Source organism: Dipodomys merriami, unplaced genomic scaffold, assembly GCF_024711535.1.
Source record: "Dipodomys merriami isolate MVZ:Mamm:240054 unplaced genomic scaffold, mDipMer1.0.p SCAF_57, whole genome shotgun sequence".
Taxonomy (NCBI): Eukaryota; Metazoa; Chordata; class Mammalia; order Rodentia; family Heteromyidae; genus Dipodomys; species Dipodomys merriami.
This window is the reverse complement of record NW_027206146.1, coordinates 4986278-5004889: the sequence shown is the minus strand read 5'-3', so window position 1 is coordinate 5004889 and position 18612 is coordinate 4986278. Positions and strand designations below refer to the sequence as shown.

At 52.5% G+C, this 18612-nt stretch overlaps 2 protein-coding genes across 7 annotated transcripts; one reads left to right on the top strand and one right to left on the bottom strand.

The window, feature by feature from the left end:
* Nucleotides 1–535: 535 nt before the first annotated feature.
* Nucleotides 536–11771, bottom strand: Nosip (nitric oxide synthase interacting protein). Of its 4 annotated transcripts, none has more exons than XM_070000964.1 (10): nucleotides 11664–11771; nucleotides 7046–7185; nucleotides 5640–5745; nucleotides 4192–4273; nucleotides 3130–3289; nucleotides 2923–3047; nucleotides 2634–2821; nucleotides 2436–2544; nucleotides 1916–2014; nucleotides 536–760 (listed from the first exon to the last, which is right to left on the bottom strand). In XM_070000964.1, the coding sequence occupies exons 2-9, from the start codon at nucleotides 7113–7115 to the stop codon at nucleotides 1943–1945; spliced, it is 912 nt and encodes a 303-aa protein (XP_069857065.1). In that variant the 5' UTR covers nucleotides 7116–7185; nucleotides 11664–11771; the 3' UTR covers nucleotides 536–760; nucleotides 1916–1942. The 4 variants fall into 4 exon arrangements, with proteins under 4 accessions (XP_069857065.1, XP_069857067.1, XP_069857068.1 ...); XM_070000966.1 differs by having other exon boundaries at nucleotides 536–703; XM_070000967.1 differs by lacking the exon at nucleotides 536–760 and adding an exon at nucleotides 7916–8018 and having other exon boundaries at nucleotides 1900–2014; nucleotides 11664–11700.
* Prrg2 (proline rich and Gla domain 2) lies at nucleotides 11703–18421 on the top strand. Of its 3 annotated transcripts, none has more exons than XM_070000968.1 (8): nucleotides 11706–11879; nucleotides 12395–12460; nucleotides 13067–13164; nucleotides 13801–13985; nucleotides 14175–14214; nucleotides 16396–16543; nucleotides 17382–17510; nucleotides 17762–18421. In XM_070000968.1, the coding sequence occupies exons 3-8, from the start codon at nucleotides 13080–13082 to the stop codon at nucleotides 17778–17780; spliced, it is 606 nt and encodes a 201-aa protein (XP_069857069.1). In that variant the 5' UTR covers nucleotides 11706–11879; nucleotides 12395–12460; nucleotides 13067–13079; the 3' UTR covers nucleotides 17781–18421. The 3 variants fall into 3 exon arrangements, with proteins under 3 accessions (XP_069857071.1, XP_069857069.1, XP_069857070.1); XM_070000969.1 differs by lacking the exon at nucleotides 11706–11879 and adding an exon at nucleotides 11891–11914; XM_070000970.1 differs by lacking the exon at nucleotides 12395–12460 and having other exon boundaries at nucleotides 11703–11879.
* Nucleotides 18422–18612: the final 191 nt, after the last annotated feature.

The following is an 18612-nucleotide window of genomic DNA, read 5'->3' as shown; positions in this document are numbered from 1 at the left end:
AAGGCTAGTGCTCTACTACTTGAGCCATAGCCACACTTCCGGCTTATGTGGTGCTGAGGAATCCAACCCAGGGCCTCAGGTATGCAAGGCAAGCGCTCTACCACTGAGCCACCTTCCCAGCCCTGGCAGTAAATATTTCTTTTTAAGGAAAATTTACAGATTGAAGCAAATACCTACAAATTGTTTTTTTCTTCTTCTCTTTTGGGAGCCATGCCTCTGGTGAGTTTGTTTTTAACAGAAACTACAGTCAGCTAGCACTTGTGTGTGTATGCTTTTACTGGGGTTTGGATCTCCATTTATAAGCTGAGGTGTTGTTGGCTCACACCTGTGGGGAGGCCTGTGGGGGGCCCGGGTGCTGTCCCTGAGCTCTTCTGCTCAAGGCAAGTGCTTTACCTCTTGAGCTAGAGCACCACTTCCGGTTTCCTGGTGGATAATTGAAGATGAGTTTCACAGACTTTCCTGCCTGGCTGACTTTGAACTGTGATCCTCAGATCTCAGCCTCCTGAGTAGCTAGGATTACAGGTGTGAGCCACCGTTGTCCAGCTTTAGTGTATTTTTTATTCAGGGAATTACACTGATAGGACCTGAGCGCATTGGCAAGGTGGTTCCTCTTCTGTAGCTGTAGAGTACAGCATCCACCATGGTGGATGGCTCATAATTCACCCATTTTTCTGCTGATCAACCAGATCATCTCCAGCTGGGGCTGTTACAAAACACACACCAACATGGTAGTTTGTTGTGGTGTTTGTGTGGATTTTCCCTGTGAAGGCAGGAGGAAGCAGAGGGGGTCGGAACACCAAGTGGGTATACCTTTAACTTCAGTAGATAGTACCAACTCATTTTCACACCCATTACAGTAATAATTTCTAGTCCTTGTTGAGCATGGTGGTGCATGCCTGAAATCCCAGAGATGGGAGACTCTCTGCCCTGGGCAAAAACTCAAGACCCCCATCCAAGGAAGGGTCTTGCGTGCACTTGCTGCCCCTTGAACCACACCGCCAGCTTACTTTAACATTGGTTGTTTTCAAGATCGGGTTGGCCTGGACCGTGATCTCCCTATTTGTTTTCCTTTGTTGAGAAAAGAGGTACTGGCTGAGATTTAGTCTTTGTGAACTCATGTCTGATCTAACTTCCGGCTTTCTGACTTTTGAGTCTTGTGCCACCCAGAATCGTGGGCACTTGAAATCCCTGCCTCCTGAGTACTGTGATTACACATGCGCACCATCATGATCAGCTAACTCGCCGTTTTTATTTGGGGTGAGGTAGTCTATGCTGAGTGTGAAGACAAGGGGTCTTGATGGATCTGAGAGGAAACCAGAGGGTTGGGGTGATGGGAAAATGAGGGTACAGGTGGGTGGGGGTGATGAGGCAGTGGGTGGGAAACTGCAAAGGTCTCGGGGGCTGGGTGGGAGGGCTCTGAGGGACCTAGAGAAGTTTCTAGACGCAGACACTCAGCTTGGGGCCTCTCCAGGTATGGGATGATGCTACTGGCCTTCCTTCCAGAACCTTCCCTCTGCAGTAAGTGCACTGGCTTGTCCTCCATTCCCCAGAGGTGGGATGGCGGCTAAGGCCAGGGGTCCTGTGATGGTGTGGGCTTGGGTGCCAGTCCCCGACACCCAAACAGCTCAGCAGAAGGAAGGGTGCCTGGCCCTGGGGAGCACACACAGGCCAGGGCTTTCCTGGGGCAACAATGGAGGCCTTTCTAAAATCATCTACCTCTTTCAACTCCAGCCCGGTGGGGAGGGTGGATCTGGCCACCCTCTCTGGCCGGCCCTGAGCTCCAGCACAACTCAGGACAGCAGTCCTCCAGTTCTGGCTCTCAGGTGGGCGCCGTGGGGCAGCTGGGCCCTGAGGCTCTGCCCTGACCCTGGGGCTCTGCGAGGAAGAAGACGCCACTGGGCCACGAACCCCTCACCGTTTATTAGTTTACTGGCAACCGTGCTCAGGCCTGCATCACTGGCCGGGACATCTCCGCCTGCAGCTTCACCCCTGAGCCCGCGAAGCCCGTGCCGCCCTGCAAAGGTGGAAACGGGTAAGGGACGCAGCGAGGAGGGCAGACAGCGGGGCATAGGGGGCGACCTGGGGGGAGGCTGGGCTCTAGTGGGATGCAGGGTGGGAGACAGGGTGGGGAAGCTGGCCAGGGACCCAGGGGGCAATCGGCAGGGAGGGGGCAGGGTCCTAGGAAAAGGAGGGGCAAGGCCTCAGGAAGAGGAAAGGGGCGGGGTCCTTGGAAGAGGAGGGCAGGGACTGCAAGGGTATGTGTGTCTATGGATGGGGGGGGGCCCACAGGAAGGGGCGGAATCACACCAGACTGGGAGGAGCCTGGAGGGTGGAGCCCAGGGAGGGGGCCGACAGAAAGGGGTGTGGCCACAGCCTGATGGGAGGGTGGAGCCTAGGGGCGGGGCGGGGCCTGGCAGCGCCGAGGGGCGGCCTACCCGCTGCAGAACGATGATGTCGCGTTCCGTGAGCGCATCCCCGCTCACCGGGTCCACCATGTCTTTCCGGATCAGCCTCTCCACGCACTCGAGGGTGACCACCGCCCCCCTGCGGGTGGAGGGCGTAGGTCAGGGGTGGCCTGGGCAGCCCACAGCCTGGCAGAGCCCCCCCCCTTGTTGCCCCAGCCCCGGGCTCACGAGGGCCGCAGCACGGCGCAGGGCGTGGCATTGCTCAGGCTGTCGCGGGTCACGGCGCACACGTAGCGCTCGCTGCGCGTGATGAGCCCCACGCGGTCCACCGAGTCGTCCAGGGGGGTGAAGCGCACGGGCGTCAGGTCGGACATGCGCAGCGGCTTCCCTGACATGGGGCAGGTGACGGTGCGGGACTGCGGGGCAGAGGCTGGCGTCAGGCGGGGGCTGCGGAGGGCGGGGAGGGGACGCCCCCTTCCCCACCATGGGACCCCAACCAGCCTCACTGCGAGCTCACCGGCTTCTCCAGCTTGGTGGCCTTGGCCTCAGGCGTCAGCGACGGGATCCAGAAGCTGGGCAGTGCTTTGTCCCTGTCCTTGTCCTTGCTGGGAGCTGCGGCGCTGGGCCCGGGCTGGCCCTCCTCTGAGGGGAGAGGGAGCATCGAGAATCAGATGGGCGTCCAGCCAGGCAGGGGGTGGCCCCGCGCCCCTCCCATTCCTGTCACCTGTGCTGGGTCCCGAGGCGACCTTGGATGTGAAAGGGTTGAGGGGCCGGCTCACGATGGCCTCCTCCTTCTCCAGGAAGCCCCGAACCTGGTCCTGGGCAGCTGCACGCTGCAGCTTTTTCTGTTCCTCCCGCCGGGCTCCCCGCTGCTTCTCGTAGGCCTGGGGGAAAGGCAGGAGGCGCTGAGCCCGCATCTCCTCACCCCGTTTCCCTTGCAGGCACGCAGAGGTCTACCCCCAGAACTGCTGGGTAGAATGTGGCAAGCACCTAGGCGTGCATGTTCAATTGGCTGTACAAACCAGGCATGGTGGTATTCCTATAATCCCAGCCACTCAGGAGGCAGAGGTGGAAAGATTGAGTGTGAGGCCAGATTGGGTTACACAGTGCAGTCTTATCTCAAAAAAACAAAAGTCAGCCAAACCAGGCTTGTGCTCAAGTCAGATGGCTCATGCCTGTTATCCTAGGTACTCAGGAGGCTGAGATCAGAGGACTGCAGTTCAAAGCCAGCCCAGGCAGTAAGTCCTTGAGAATCTTTTTTTTTTTTTGGTAGGTTGTGGGGCTTGAACTCTGGGCCTGGGCGCTGTCTCTGTGCTCTTCAGTTCAAGACCAGCGCTCTACCACTTGAGCTATAGCACCACTTCTGCTTTTCTTTTTTGTTTGTTTGTTTTTTGGTCAGTCGTGGGGCTTGAACTCTGGGCTTGGGAGCTGTCCCTGCGCTCTTCAAGCTCAAGGCGAACGCTCTACCGCTTGAGCCACAGCACCACTTCCCCACTTCTGGTTTTCTAGTGGCTTATTGGAGATAAGGTCTCATGGGACTTTCCTATCTGGGCTGGCCTTGAAGTATGATCCTCAGATCTCAGCCTCCTGTGTAGCTAGGATTACAGGTGTGAGCCACCCGTGCCCACAGTCCTTGAGAATCTTATCTCCAGCAAGTGGAGCTGAGACTTAAATAGCAGAGTAGTAGCCCTGGGCAACAAAGCTCAGAAGCAGCACCCAGGCCGTGGATTCAGGTTCTAGTATGAGCACACACAAAAGAACACTGTCCTCCCCCGCACTTCCTCACCTTCATCTGCCGGGCAATCTCCTTCTTCTGGTGCAGAATGTACTCCAGGATGGCCTCCCGCTCGAACAGGTACCCATCAGGGCTGCAGGGAGGTGGAGGAACAAAATGGAACTGACCAGATCACAGCCAGGGGGAAAAGCACGCCCAATGCCTGCTCCCCACCTGGGCTGCATGCAGGGCCCGCAGCGCCTCCCTGAGCCCAGAGGGGCTCCCTCCCACGTTCATTTAATTTTTTTATATTTTTTTTATTGTGAAAATATCGTTTAGAGGGGTTACAATTACATAGGCAAGATAATGAGTTCATCTCTTATCAAGCATTGTTGCCTCCTCCTTTGTTTCCCCTTCCCATCTCCCCCCATCTCCCCATGTCCCACCATTCCACCCCCTGCCAAAGTTGTAAAGTTCATTTTTCTTTTTTTTTTTTTGTCGGTCGTGGGGCTTGAACTCTGGGCCTGGGCGCTGTCCCTCAGCTCTTCAGCTCAAGGAGAGCGCTCTACCACTTGAGCTACAGCGCCACTTCCGGTTTTCTGGTGGTTTATTGGAGATAGGAGTCTCATGGTCTTTCCTGCCCGGGCTGGCTTTGAACCGCGATCCTCAGATCTCAGCCTCCTGAGTAGCTAGGATTACAGGCGTGAGCCACCAGCACCCGGCTTAAAGTTCATTTTTCAATATAATGATTTGTATGTCTCATTGTTGCAATGGGTCCATCTGTATCCCTATTTAAACGATTTCTTTTTTCCCTTCCCCTCCACAAGTTATTACTAACATCAAATACAGTGAAAGCAGGGGTTATACCATGGGGGAGGGACATACAAAGCAACAAAGAAATCATCTTACAAATACCTTAGAAACAATTGCATGAAAGCAAAAATATTTGAATACTTATCTTGGGGTTCATTTCACCTAACATCATCTTATCTGACCCTTTCTGCTTGTCTCAGACATATACTAGTTATTGCAAATAAGAGAAACCATGGGACCTATGTTTCTTTGGGCCTGGCTTACTTCACTGAATATAATTTGTTTCAAGTCTTTCAATTTCCTAACAAACGGGGCAATGTCTCATTTAATATTTTTAAATTTTACTTTCTGTGGCACTGTGATTGAACTCAGGTCCTATAACTGAAGTAATGCCTCAGACCTTTTGCTTTTGAGTCAGAGTCTTGCTAACTTGACCTGTGCTGGCCTTAAACTCAAGATGCTCCTTCCTGTCCCTGCTTGCCAAGTAGCTGGGATTACATGTTTACACTATCATACTTGGCTACTGTGGTATGGATATATTCTTTCATATGATATGAGACAGGGACTAGGATCATGCCTACATCTCAGATAAGAGCATGGCGCCTCTAAGAGATTCCATAGCTGGCCTGCAGTGCCCTGGCTCTACAGGTGGCCAAACCCATGCACGCAGCTCCTACCCTGATCTCCCGAACCCACTGGACGCTTACGTGACAACAGGATCGTGACAGGGCTGCAGAGAGAGACAACAGCAGTCGAAATCCTTCACAGCATCCCGGCTTAATCGAATGTTCTGGGTTCCATAGCCGGAGGCCGCTAGCAACAGAGGTAGGCAGTGTTGGAGGGATGGGGAGACAGGAGACAGAGCCCCCTCTTCAAATCTCAAGAGAACTCAGGAGCTGGAGAAGGCGAGCCCAGGCAGAGAAACAGGCTTCACAGTAAAAGACAATTCAGAAAGGTGGGCATGGTGGCACATGTCCTTATAATCCTAGCACTTAGGATATGAAGACAGGAGCTCTGAGAGAAGGCAAACCTGCTGGGCTACATAGCAAGGTTCTGCTAAACAATAAATAAAATAATAGTAACAAGAAAAAAAGTTACTAGCTACTCAGGATGCTGAAATTTGAGGATCCTGGTTTGTACCCAGCACAGACAAACAAGTCTGTGAGACTTTTTTGTCAGTTGTGGGACTTGAACTCAGAGCCTGGGTGCTGTCCCTGAGTTATTTGTTCAAGGTTAGCGCTCTCCTACTTTGAGCCACAGGTCTACGAGCCTCACAGGAACGTTTCTGCCCAGGCTGGCTTCAAATTGCAATCCTCAGATCTCAGCATCCTGAGTAGCTAGGACTATAGGTGTGAGCCACCAGTGCCTAGCCTGTAAGACTCTTATCTCTAATTAACCACCAAAAAGCAGAAAACAGACCTGTGGTTCAAGTGGTAGAGTACATACAATCTTAAGCAAAAAAGTGAAGAGTATGATTGAAGCCCTGAATTCAAGCCCCAGCACTAGCACCTAAAGCTAAAATTAAAAAATGAAAGATGTTACATCTGTGTTGAGGGTTCTGCTGTTTAGAGGACCCTAGTGGGGCGCATAGCTGACTCCCCTGTGTCCTGTTGTTTTGGCCAAGCTCTAGCACCTGAACTGCTCTGTCTGTCTGCTTTCTCTCCTAGAAAATGATGGTAACGGGCTGGGAAGGTGGCTCAGTGGTAGAGCGCTTGCCTTGCATGCATGAGGCCCTGGGTTCGATTCCTCAGTATCACATAAGCAGAAAAAGCTGGAAGTGGGGCTGATGCTCAAGTGGTAGAATGCTAGCCTTGAGCTGAAGAGCTGAGGGACAGTGCCCAGGCCCAGAGTTCAGACTCCAGGACTGACCAAAAAAAAAAAAAAAAGAGAGAGAGAGCGAGAGAAAATGGTGGTGGTAACCCAAGGAATGGTTGGAGGATGACAGCATGGATGAGGGAAAGTGCACAATCAGCTCCCGCCACACGGGGGCGCTAGAACACACACACTGTGACTCAAAGGCTGAAACCATGCTAGGGGGGCAGGACACAGGGAGCAATATGGAGACACAGAGTCAGATGGGGACTCAGAGACACTCAGGCCCGTGGTCCAGTACCTGTGTCCTTCTTCTTCTCGTGGTAGGTGTAGACAGCCCCAGCCGTGCAGTTCTTGCCGTGCCGTGTCATCCTGCTGCAGAGGACAGTGTTGGCAACCGGAGGTCATGCAGGAATGAATTCTCGGCCCGACAGAACAAATCTACCCACAAAATAGGAAAGTAGGGGTAGGGTATTAGTGAATATACTTTTTTGGCCAGGATTGGCACTGAACTGCCATCCTCCCATCCCAGCCTCCTGTGTTGCTAGGATGACAGGTGTGAGCCATGGTGCTGGTGGTTCACGCCAGTCATCCTAGCTACCTAGCTACACAGGAGGCTGAGATCTGAGGATCACGGTTCAAAACCAGCACACGAAGGAAAGGCCGTGAAACTCATCTCCAATAAACCACCAGAACACTGGAGGTGGCGCTGTGGCTCAAGTGGTAGAGCACTAGCCTTGAGCTGAAGAGCTGAAGGATAGCGCTCAGGCCCAGAGTTCAGGCCCCACGACCGGACCCCCCCAAAAAAATTAAATTAAAACTTTATGCCTAGTTGCAAAGGATACAATTTCCAACATATTGTAAATCTTGTCTTTTGTTTTGTTGCTTTTCCGGTTATGGGGCTTGAACTCATGGGCACTGTCCCTGAGCTTCTTTTTTTGCTCAAGGCTAACATTCTACCACTTGAGCTACAGCACCACTTTTGGCCTGTTCTGTGTATGTGGTCCTGAGGAATCGAACCCAGGACTTCATGCATGCTAGGCAAGCACTCTACCACTAAGCTACATTCCAGGCCCCAGCCCCAAGAATTTTTTCTTTTCTGGCAGTTACACTTGAACTCAGAGCCTCATGTTCTTTTCCTCAACTTTTTCACTCACAACTAGTGCCATACCTCCACTTCTGGCTATTTGGTGGTTCCTTGAAGATAAGTCCCACAGTTTCCTTGCCCAGGCTGGCTTCAAACCATGATCCTCAGATCTCAGCCTCCCAAGTATCTAGGATTACAGATGTGAACCACCAATATGTATGTATGCATATATATATATATATACACATATATGTATGTGTGTATATATATATATATATATATATATGTATATTTTTTTAGAGGGGTTCCTGGACTGGCTTTGAACTCTCCTTCCCCCTGTTCTGCTTCCTAAGTAACATGTGCCACCACACCATGCTACAGCCCTTTATAAACGTGTACACTTCTGAACCCTCACCCTGAGTGTGGTGAACATCTTTATCACCCAAGGAAAAGTTCCCAAAGAGTGTGGTTTGGGGCTGGAGGCATGGCTCAGTTGGTAGAACACCAGCCAATGAGTAAAAACATCAGATACTGAGTTCTAGTTGGACCAAAAGAAGAACAAGTGTGGTTTCTGGTCAGTGTGTCAGCAAGTTGGCCACAAGTGTTGGTAAAGAACCAACCTTGATAAAGCCCACCTAATGACCCCTGCTCCCACCCCTGACATTCCCAGCCCCCAAACCATGGGAGTAAGTGTCTAGCACCTGCTGCCTCCCCTCACCCAAGTGCCACCCACATCCCAGCCCAGGCCCCTGGCTTCCACCCCCCCCATGCCCCCCAACTGTCACTCATGAAGGTCATGTTGACCTCATGGCCAAATTCCCCGCTCTATTCTTAGTTGTCAACTGCCTTGACCCTCCACGGTATTTGGCAGCGGGAGCCTCTGCTGGCTGGTGTCCTGCCTCCAAGAGCAGAGTCCCCACAGATGGGAAATATTGCCTCCATGAGTGGGAGGGACAGGGATTGGGGGGGGAGGTTGTATATATTTATTCTCTTGGGGGTAAGAATCCTAACAGGAAAGAAATGATTGAAAGCAGAGTATGGCAGTAGTGGCCTCTAATGGAAGCTACCTGGGAGGGCAAAGAGGAGGACTGAGCATTTGAGGCCTGCCTGGGACAGACAGTTTAAGACCAGCCTAGATGGCTTTTTTTTCTTTTTTTGTGCTTGTCCTGGAGCTTGAACTTAGTAGGGCCTGGGTGTTGTCATTGGCCCTTTTTTGGTCAAACAAATTAATTGGAGATAACAATCTCATAGACTTTCCTGCCTGGGTGGCTTTGAACCACAATCCTCAGAAGTAAGCCTTCTGAGTAGCTGGATTACAGGCATCAGCCACCTGCACCTGGCCAGCCTAGATATCTTAGAGTATTTCAGAATAAAAATAGAGCTGGGTCAGGCACTGGTGGCTCCCACCTGTAATCCTAGCTACTCAGGAAGCTGAGATCTGAGGATCATGGTTGGAAGTCAGCAGGAGCAGAGTCCCTGTGATACTCTTTTTTTTTTTTGGGTCCGGTCATGAGGCCTGAACTCTGGGCCTGGGCGCTGTCCCTCAGCTCTTCAGCTCAAGGCTAGCGCTCTACCACTTGAGCCATAGCGCCACTTCCGGCTTTTTTCTTATTGCTTATGTGGTGCTGGGGAATCGAACCCAGGGCCTCAGGCATGCAAGGCAAGCACTCTACCACTGAGCCACCGTCCCAGCCCCTCTGTGATACTCTTATCTCCAATGAATCACTCAAAAACAAGAAACAGCCCTGTAGCTTGAGTGGTAGAGTACTAGCCTTGAGCAAAGAGGCTCAGAGACAGCACCCAGGCCTTGAGTTCAAGCCCCACAACCAGCAAAAGACAAAAACAGAAACAAAACACAATGCTAGGCACTGGTGCCTGACGCCTGCCATTCTAGCTACTCAGGAGGCTGAGATCTGAGGATCACGGTTCAAAGCCAGACCAGGCATGAAAGTCCGTGAGACTCTTATCTCCAATAAACCACTCAGAAAAACAGAAATGGCGCTGTGGCTCAAGTGATAGAGCGCTTGCCTTGAGCTGAAGAGCTGAGGGACAGTGCCCAGTGGTAGAGCGCTTGCCTTGAGCTGAAGAGCTGAGGGACAGTGCCCAGGCCCAGAGTTCAAGCCCCAGGACGGACACACACACACACACACACACACACACACACACACACACACACACACACACACACACACACACACACACACACACGGACTGGGAATGTGGCTTAGTGCTAGAGTGCTTGCCTAGCACGAGACACACACACACACACACACACACACACACGGGGAATGTGACTTAGTGCTAGAGTGCTTGCCTAGCATCACACACACACACACACACACACACACACACACACACACACACACACACACACACACACACACACACACACACACACACACACACACACACGGAATGTGGCTTAGTGCTAGAGTGCTTGCTTAGCATGCATGAAGCCCTGGGTTCCATTCCTTAGTATCCCATACACAGAAAAAGCCTGAAGTGGTGCTGTCGCCAAAATTGAAGAGTACTAGCCTTGAACAAAAAGAAGCTGAGGGATGGTGCTCAGGCATTGAGCTCAAGCCCCAAGACTTGCAAAACAAACTGTTAGCATTATACCCTACTTTGGTCCTCAGCTCCACCCATACCTGAGCTCCTCCCTGCCATACAGCTGGCCACTTCCTCTCTCTGCCCAGACTCACCTGAACACCCACCTACCTCATTTCCTTCACCCAGACCCACCCAGACCCTCCTGCTACCTGAATAGGGACAAGTGCCATGTGATCCCTCTCCTGGGAAACATGGTCCCTCTCATGCCTGCTTGCCTCTGGGTGGTCCTCTGGGATGGATGTGAAGGATCCTTTCACAAACTAACAATAACATCAACAGAACACAAAAATCTGCAGAGACTGAAAGTAGTTGACGCTAAGCCCGAAAGGAAAGGTGGAATGTCTGCTAATGATCTTGGATTTCCAAAACTGATAGTGGTGATGGCTACACAACTCTGTGAATATAATAAGAACCACTGAATTATACCCTCCAAGTGGGCAAGGTATGTATTATACAAATTATATCTCAAAAGGCTAAATTAGGAAACAGTAATGTAGTGAAGCATGTGGTGGTACATGCCCGTGATCCCGGCACTGGGGAGGAGGCTGAATTCCAGGCTAGCCTGAGCTACATAACCAGATCCTGTCTCAATCACATAAACCACGCTACTTCTGTCTAAATCCAAGTTCCACAATGGAAACATTTAAGTCTTTTGGAGGCTCACGCCTGCAATCCTCGCCACTCAGCAGGCTGAGATCTGAGGATTACGGTTAGAAGCCAGCTTTGAGCGGGAAAGTCCGTGAGACTCTGATCTCCAATTAACCACCATAAAGCCTGTAAGTGGAGCTGTAGCTCAAGTGGTAGAAGAGAAAAAAAAAGGAGAGGCAGCACCCAGGCCCTGAGTTCAAGCCCCAGGACCAGCACACACACAAATTAGCCCTTACCACCCCGAAGGGAACCGCCACAATCTGAGAAACTGAGGCCAGGAAAGGTATTCCCCCCGCTCCCTCAAATCCCACTTGTTAGACGCCCCCGGGTCCCAGTCCCCGCCTTAGCGGGATCTAGAGCTAACGCTAAGCGACCGCGTTCGCAGAGCGCTGACGCAGGGGTCGGCTAGTCCCGGGCATGCTGGGAGATGTAGTTCCGTTTCAAACCTGTCGCATCCGGAAAGCTCTACTAATGACCAACTAGGACTCGGGAACCCGAAATCTTGCCCTGTGTCCCTCAGAACCCCGTGGGAAGGGAACTCAGCAACTTTATTCCCTCAACGTCCGCAACTCACCTCACACACGACTACTCGTTCCGACGTCGCTCCCTCCAGTGGGCGCCGACACCGGAAGAAATGCTGTTTACCCGCTCCGCCCCGCCCACTTCCGGCCGTCAGAGGAGAACGGAAGTGAGGCTGCCCCTAGCTGTGGAGGTGCGCTGCCCGAACCGGTTTCTCGTCTCTTCTTCTCTTCCTCCCTCCGGAAACGGGAGTGACAACTCGAAGGTTCCGGTTAGTGAAACTGGCGCGAATGTGGGGAACGCTTCGTATGTACTAGGCATTTTGCAGCGGGGATGATTTCCTGAGCTTGATTGCTAGGCTTTGAGTTATCTCTCCCTGGTAGAGGTTTAGAAGTAACGATTTCCCCCCAGAGATGAGAATATCTGCTTCCCCAAGTATATGAGCCATTTTTCATGGTGCATCTCCAGAAACAAGAAGTGAAGACTTTGATCCTATTTTTATAGATAGAGCAAGAGGTCATTCTGAAGAAAAAAACCGTTCAAATCCTCAAATCACCCTCGGGAAACGCAGATTTTACTATCCTGGCTTTTTTATGGGGCTCTCTCCCTGGGGCCCTTTCATCCTAAGGTTCCTTTAAATACTTTGTCCCTTACCTGAGTCCCGCCCAGGACAGGTAATTGTAAGCTCCGCCCCTCTGCCAGAGACCGGGAACCGGCCTGGTTACCGGGAGTGAAGTACCCCTCCTTTTCCTTCCCCCCTCCCCTCTCCCTTACCCCCCCTCACAGCTGGTCACAGCTAGCCAACGAGGTCTACATTAAAAGAGGAAGGGCAGTACTTACAGGTTTGGGCAGGTAAGTACACATTCCCGGGGACACAGCTTGACTTGGGTACCCAGGTATCCTGACCTCCCACCCTTCAGAGAGCTTAGATGTTTTGGACCCCCAGACCCAGGAGTCCAGGACGTCTGCCTCCCCATATAGCTTCTGATCCAGAAATACAGGACCTTGCCTCTCCTGTAATCTTTGATCGCTGAGGGTGATATAACAATGGGCAGCTAGGCGGAGGTGGAAATTGACAGGAAGGAAAGAATCTGGGATCACAAGTGCACCTCCTTGGAAGGAAAAGACCTTACTGTGTGCATTAATCGGTGCAGGATTCTGTAGATAAAGTGGTAGAAATAGGAGGTCCTTCCTTCATACTCATCTCTGGTGACATTTCCAAGTGTAAATTGGGGGCAAGCTATTGTATCACTCAGAGCTTTATATACCTCACCCATAAAATGGGAATAACAGGTCTGTGGTAAAAATTACAATGTGTTCATAAAGATCGACAGGCTACGGGCTATGTAAGTGTGTGCTGCTATTTTCAATCATAATCACAGAGCTCAGGCAGGGAGGCCTTGCCCCATACCCCAGGGACAGAGGCTCCTGTAATCTTGATGATACCACAAATTCTAGGTGTCCATAAATTATGAGGGGACACCCTTCCCTGTTACTGCTCTATTTGGGATTGACCACATGCCTTGATAACTCATCTAGCGCGGAGCAAAAACAAGGTGAGTGTGTGGGTGCGCCCTGACCCATGAGACTTGGCTCTTCATCTCTTTTTCTCCTGGGAATCCATACCTAGGGGTCCAGATCTCAGTCACCTCCCTCTGTTATCTAGGAATGCATTCCCAAACACTCTCCCCTCAGACCTATGAGGCTAAATCCTGTCATCATCCCACAGACCCTAGAGACCAGGTCCCAGTCTTCTTAGACACCCACGGGCCTAGGCTCTAGCTCTCTTTCCCCAGACCCAGGAGTCCAGGCCTCAGCTCTCCTCCTTCAGAACCAGGAGTTCGGACACTAGCTTCTTCCCCTAGGACCCCATAATTTTATGTATGTATGTATGTTGGTTGTGAGGCTTGAACTCTGGGCCTGGGTGCTGCCCCTTAGCTCTTCAGCTCAAGGTGAGCGTTCTACCACTTGAGCCACAGTGCCACTTCCAGTTTTCTGAGTGGTTTATTGGAGATAAGAATCTCACAGACTTTCCTGCTGAAGCTGGCTTTGAACCATGATCCTCAGATCTCAAGCCTCCTGAGTAGCTAGGATTACTGGCGTGAGCCACCAGCGCCCCGCAGGATCCCATAATTTTCACGTTCTTAAGGCCTCTTAGGGACTGTCTGTTTTTCTGACCCTTGTGTCTGTAGGCCCAGAAGTCTTTCTGGGTTCCCCACATGCCCAGAGCTTCCTGGGCAGCAGCCACAGGCGGATTCCACGAGCCAATCACTGGGATCTGGAGCTGTTCACCCCAGGGAACCTGGAGCGGGAATGTATGGAGGAGAAATGTTCCTGGGAGGAGGCCAGAGAGTATTTTGAGGACAATACATTGACAGTAAGAGCCTTTCTTCGACCTTGGGATCCAGCTGTTCTCCAAGCTCTGGGTGGGGCATCCTAGCCTTCTCCTCCCTCTTGGGGGGGGGTGGTGGGGGTGTCTCAAATCAGGGTGGGCTGGTTTGGGGAAGATGCAAATCACTCTGATCAATAGCTACCTCTTCTTTCTCTTCCCCTCATCTCTCTCCAGGAGCGCTTTTGGGAAACCTATATCTATAATGGCAAAGGAGGTGAGTAAGACTGAGACTCTCTCATCCTGTCACTAAGGCACCCCAGCCCACACGAGGCTCTGTCTGTCCCCCCAATCCCAGGCTTCCTTGACACTATAGCCTCTAAGAAATCCACCAGACTGGAATGACATTCAAGGGAGGCCCCAAGTCCCCAGGAAGAGGGGGATCGGCTGGTGGAGGAAAGGGAAACCCACTTGAGCTTTTCTTTGCAATCCAGAGTCTCAGCCACATCAAGCATCTTGGTTGCTAGGGGGCTCCCCCCTAGCAACAGGACCAGGGCAGGAAGCCTGGCCATCTTCACCTGTCCAGTTTGCCTATTCCCAGCCCCTCCTCTTGAGTTGGGAGGCCCCATCTTGGCTGCAGCCTTGTTGCTAAGGGGGGCTGCTCCTTAGCAACGGGGCCTGACCAGGCCAGAAAGAGGAAGCCAGAAGCAGTACCTGGCTGGCTTCCCCTCCCCCAAAGCCCTATCCCAGATGCTGAGAGGCCTGGTTGCTAAGGAGTGCTGCTCCCTAGCAACCATACCTAACTGGATGACCCAAGGCCTCCTGCCAGACAGAGGACCCCCCCATCCCCTCGTGGCCTGGTTGCTAGGGGTGGATGCACCTTAGTAACGGGCTCTAGATCTGACCTGGCATCTTCAAATTGGAATCTTCTTCATTGCAGCCCTACAGAAACCTAGTGGCTCCTTGAATTCCACCTGCCACCTGCACATATTGAGATGATTTTCTCCTCTCAGTGCACTTTTCTTACAAGGAGCTTAAAAGCTGGGGGTTTGCTGGGTGCTGGTGGTTCACCCATTATAATCCTAGCTAAGCTGGGCGACGGTGGCACGTGGCTCATGCCTGTAATCCTAGCTACTTGGAAGGCTGAGCGCTGTGGATTGTGGTTCAAAACTAGCCCAGGCAGGAAAGACCATGAGACTCTTCTTTTTTTTTTTTTTGTCAGTCTCGGGGCTTGAACTCTGGTGCTGGGCACTGTCTCACAGCTCTTCAGCTCAAGGCTAGCATTCTACCACTTGAGTCACAGTGCCACTTCCGGTTTTCTGGTGGTTTATTGGAAATAAGAGTTTCACGGACTTTCCTGACCGGGCTGGCTTTGAACCGTGATCCTCAGATCTCAGCTTCCTGAGTAACTAGGATTACAGGCGTGAGCACTAGCGCTCAGCAGACCATGAGACTTTTATCTCCAATAAACCACCAGAAAACCGGAAGTGGCCCTGTGGCTCAACTGGCAGAACACTAGCCTTGAGCTGAAGAGCTGAGGGACAGCACCCAGGCCCAGAGTTCAGGCCCCACAGACTGGACCCCCCCCCCCAAAAAAAAGCTAAGGGTAGTACCCATGCCCTGAGTTCAAGCTCCAGACACACATATGTAGATCAAAGATATTGGTTTATTCTTTGAGGGAAATCATTGCCAAAAGAAATGCTTCCAGCCACACATTTCAAGGCCTTCTTAAAGTTCCAAGGTCCTGGTTCCCCCTTTGATTGCTAAAAATGACTGCAAATGCATACCTAGTTATTGGAAGAGGGCCCCTAAATTCCTCCATTGTTACGTGAATTTTTTCTAGTCTCCTCATTGATAGGAGCTGCCTACCAGAGTGCAGAGTGGAAGTTCATACCCCCTGGGTGCTCCACTACCCTAGTTAAACTGAACTTTCACATACACAGTGAGTCCTTTTTAAGTATAACTATATCCCAAACACTTTACTTACACTAAAAATGATTTTTCCCTCCATTGTGGGGCTTGAACTCAGGGCCTGGGTGTTGTCCCTAACCTCTTTTGCTCCATGCTAACACTCTACCACTTGGACACTTTGAGCCACAGGGCCATTTCTGGTTTTCTGGTGGTTCATTGGCCATAAGAGCCTCACAGACTTTCCCTGCCAGACCTGGCTTTGTACCATGATCCTCTGATCTCAGGCTCCTGAGAAGCTACAATTACAGGCATAAGTCTGGCACTAAAAATGATCTGTTGTGTATCTAAATGCTAAATTATTATGAATCTGTCACTGTTTTGTGTAAGAAGCCTCTCCAAGCTGACACCCATTTGACCTTCAGTTCTGGTCATGAGGGTCCAAGGGCACAAGAGTGAGGTGAATTGATTGAGGCCATCGGAATAGGAAGTGATCTCCTTTGGCATGTGCTAGTCCAGAAACATTTGGCTCCTTCCACCCCATCTACAGGTCGAGGCCGAGTGGATGTAGCAGGCCTGGCGGTGGGGCTGACTTCAGGCATCCTGCTCATCGTGTTGGCCGGGCTGGGAGCCTTTTGGTATCTGCATTACCGACGAGGCCGGGGGCCAGGCCAGCAGCCCAGTCTCAGTCCTCAAGAGTAAGGGGGACTTGGGGAGGTGGAGAAGGAAAGGAGGGATGAGAATTCTGAGGGAGGGTGTGGTAGTGCGGACTTTAATCCCAGCAAAAGTCCCAGCAACTCAGTAGGGGAAGGTGGAAGGATGTTGAAATCAAGGGCAGCCTGGAAAAATGTATCAAGATACTGTCTCAAAAACAAGATAAACTAACTGTGGGTGGCTCCAGCCTGTAATCTTACTCTGGAAGCTGAGATCTGAGGATCAAGGTTTGAACCCTGCCAGGGTTGGAAAGTTCTATCAAACTCTTATCTCCAATTAACCACCAAAAAACCCTCCTCCAAACCCTAAAGCGGAGCTGTGGCTGAAGTGGTAGAGTGCTAACCTTGAGCAAAAATGCTCATGGAGGAAGTGGTGCTGTGGTTCAAGTGGTAAAGTGCTTGCCTTAAGTTGGAGCGCTGAGTGACAGGGCCCTGGCTGAGTTCAAGCCCCATGGCCAACAAAAGACAAAAACAACAACAAAAGATGCTCATGGACAGTGCCTAGGTCCTGAGTTCAAGTCCTACGAGGGGAACAAAAGGGGAAAAAAAAGTCTGAGAAAAATCTCTCTCTCTTTTCACTAGTACCAGGCCTGTCCCTGCTCTGCATGTGTGTCTGTCTGTAACTGAAAGCCTGCCTCTGTGGTTGTTGATTTCCGTCTGTCATTTCCAGTCCTTTCTGCCCGGAGGGCTAGGCTGAAGGTGACCCTCCCTTCCTCTAGTCCATCTCCCTTCCACCTCAGTACTCCTGTAACCCACAGCTGCTACCTCCCTCTTCCCCTCTGTCCTGTTGGTCCCCTTGGCTAACTGTCTCTTCTGTCCCCAGGACCTTGCTCACCAGCCCTCTGAGTCCTCCAACGCCCCTGACTCCACCTCGACCCCCAGGCCTCCCCACCTACGAGCAGGCGCTGGCGGCCTCCGGGGTTCACGATGCACCTCCGCCCCCTTACTCCAGGTGGGAGGCCGGGCTTGTGCTGGGGAGGCGGGCACTGTGGGTGGACGGAGGGGGCGTGGTCGAAAATAGGGCGGGGCTTGTGGATGGGGCGGGGCCTGCGTGGGGAGGACGGAGGCGTGGAGGGTGGGGCTTGTATCCAGACACTCTGGGATTGGCCCAAGCGCCAAGGGCGGGTCGCGGTGGTCCCGGTTGAGGGTGTGGGGGTGTGGGGGGGGGGTCTTTGGCTCACTACTGTATCCCTGTCCTTACAGCCTCCGAAGACCCCCGTAAGGAGCTGCCTCGGTGTCCGGGCTCCCGAAGCTGTACCCCTGTCTGATTCACACTGGACTCCATAAGCTCCCCGCCCCAATTGTTTTGTGGTTGTTTTTTTTTTAAAGACTCCTAAAGCTGAGCTTTCCTTTGGGGTGGGTATGGGGGGGGGCCGTCGGGGTCGCGGGACCCGAGGCCTCCCCTGGCCCACGTGTTTCCGTCGCGTACGGATACACGCACGTCCCCAGCCAACGTGTTTCGCGGGGCACGGGCATCTGCCTCCCTCGCGCGCCCCCCGGATCGCAGGACCACGGGGATCACCAGTCCCCCCCCCCTCCCATTGCGATTAGCCGTGCGCCCCTGCCGACTCCGACCCCGGGCAAGATGACCAGAAGTGACTGGACCCCGGCCCCTCCGGTGCCACGGGGGCGGGGGAGGGCACGCACACGCTGGGCGCCCCGCAACCAGGGCGAGGGTGGGGGGGCACGTTTGTCAGCGTGTACTACAGTGTGTGTCGGAGGGGGTGAAACAGCCGTGTGGCATCGGGTGAGGGGGGGATCGGAGTGGACCTCAAATCCCTTTGGAGAGGAAACCGAAAAATAAAAAAAAAAGCACTGAAACAATGCAAAAATAAAAGAAAAGAAACCACGAAGGAGCAGATCTGCGTTCTTCGGGCGCTTCGAGCCGGTTCTCGGTACGAATGAGGCGCCCTGCACCCCCAGGCTCTCCAGCTCGCTCTCGCTCTCTCCTCTCTCTCTCTCTCTCTCTCTCTTTTTTTCTGCCTTTGCACGGGATTGTGGGAGGAAGCGGAGCGCAGCCAGACACCCCGCCGCCCGCCCCCCTTCCCCTCCCC

What these genes read in the sequence shown, in the direction of transcription:
- Nosip (XM_070000964.1), bottom strand. Translation starts at nt 7,115, where the DNA reads ATGACACGGCACGGCAAGAACTGCACGGCTGGGGCTGTCTACACCTAC. An exon ending in TGTCACGATCCTGTTGTCAC is followed by an intron (nt 4,274 to 5,639) that starts GTAAGCGTCCAG and finishes ACCTCCCTGCAG; the next exon opens with CCCTGATGGGTACCTGTTCG. An exon ending in TGCGCCGTGCTGCGGCCCTC is followed by an intron (nt 2,545 to 2,633) that starts GTGAGCCCGGGG and finishes CTCCACCCGCAG; the next exon opens with GGGGGCGGTGGTCACCCTCG.
- Prrg2 (XM_070000970.1), top strand. Translation starts at nt 13,080, where the DNA reads ATGAGGGGACACCCTTCCCTGTTACTGCTCTATTTGGGATTGACCACA. An exon ending in TTGAGGACAATACATTGACA is followed by an intron (nt 13,986 to 14,174) that starts GTAAGAGCCTTT and finishes ATCTCTCTCCAG; the next exon opens with GAGCGCTTTTGGGAAACCTA. An exon ending in TATCTATAATGGCAAAGGAG is followed by an intron (nt 14,215 to 16,395) that starts GTGAGTAAGACT and finishes CCCCATCTACAG; the next exon opens with GTCGAGGCCGAGTGGATGTA.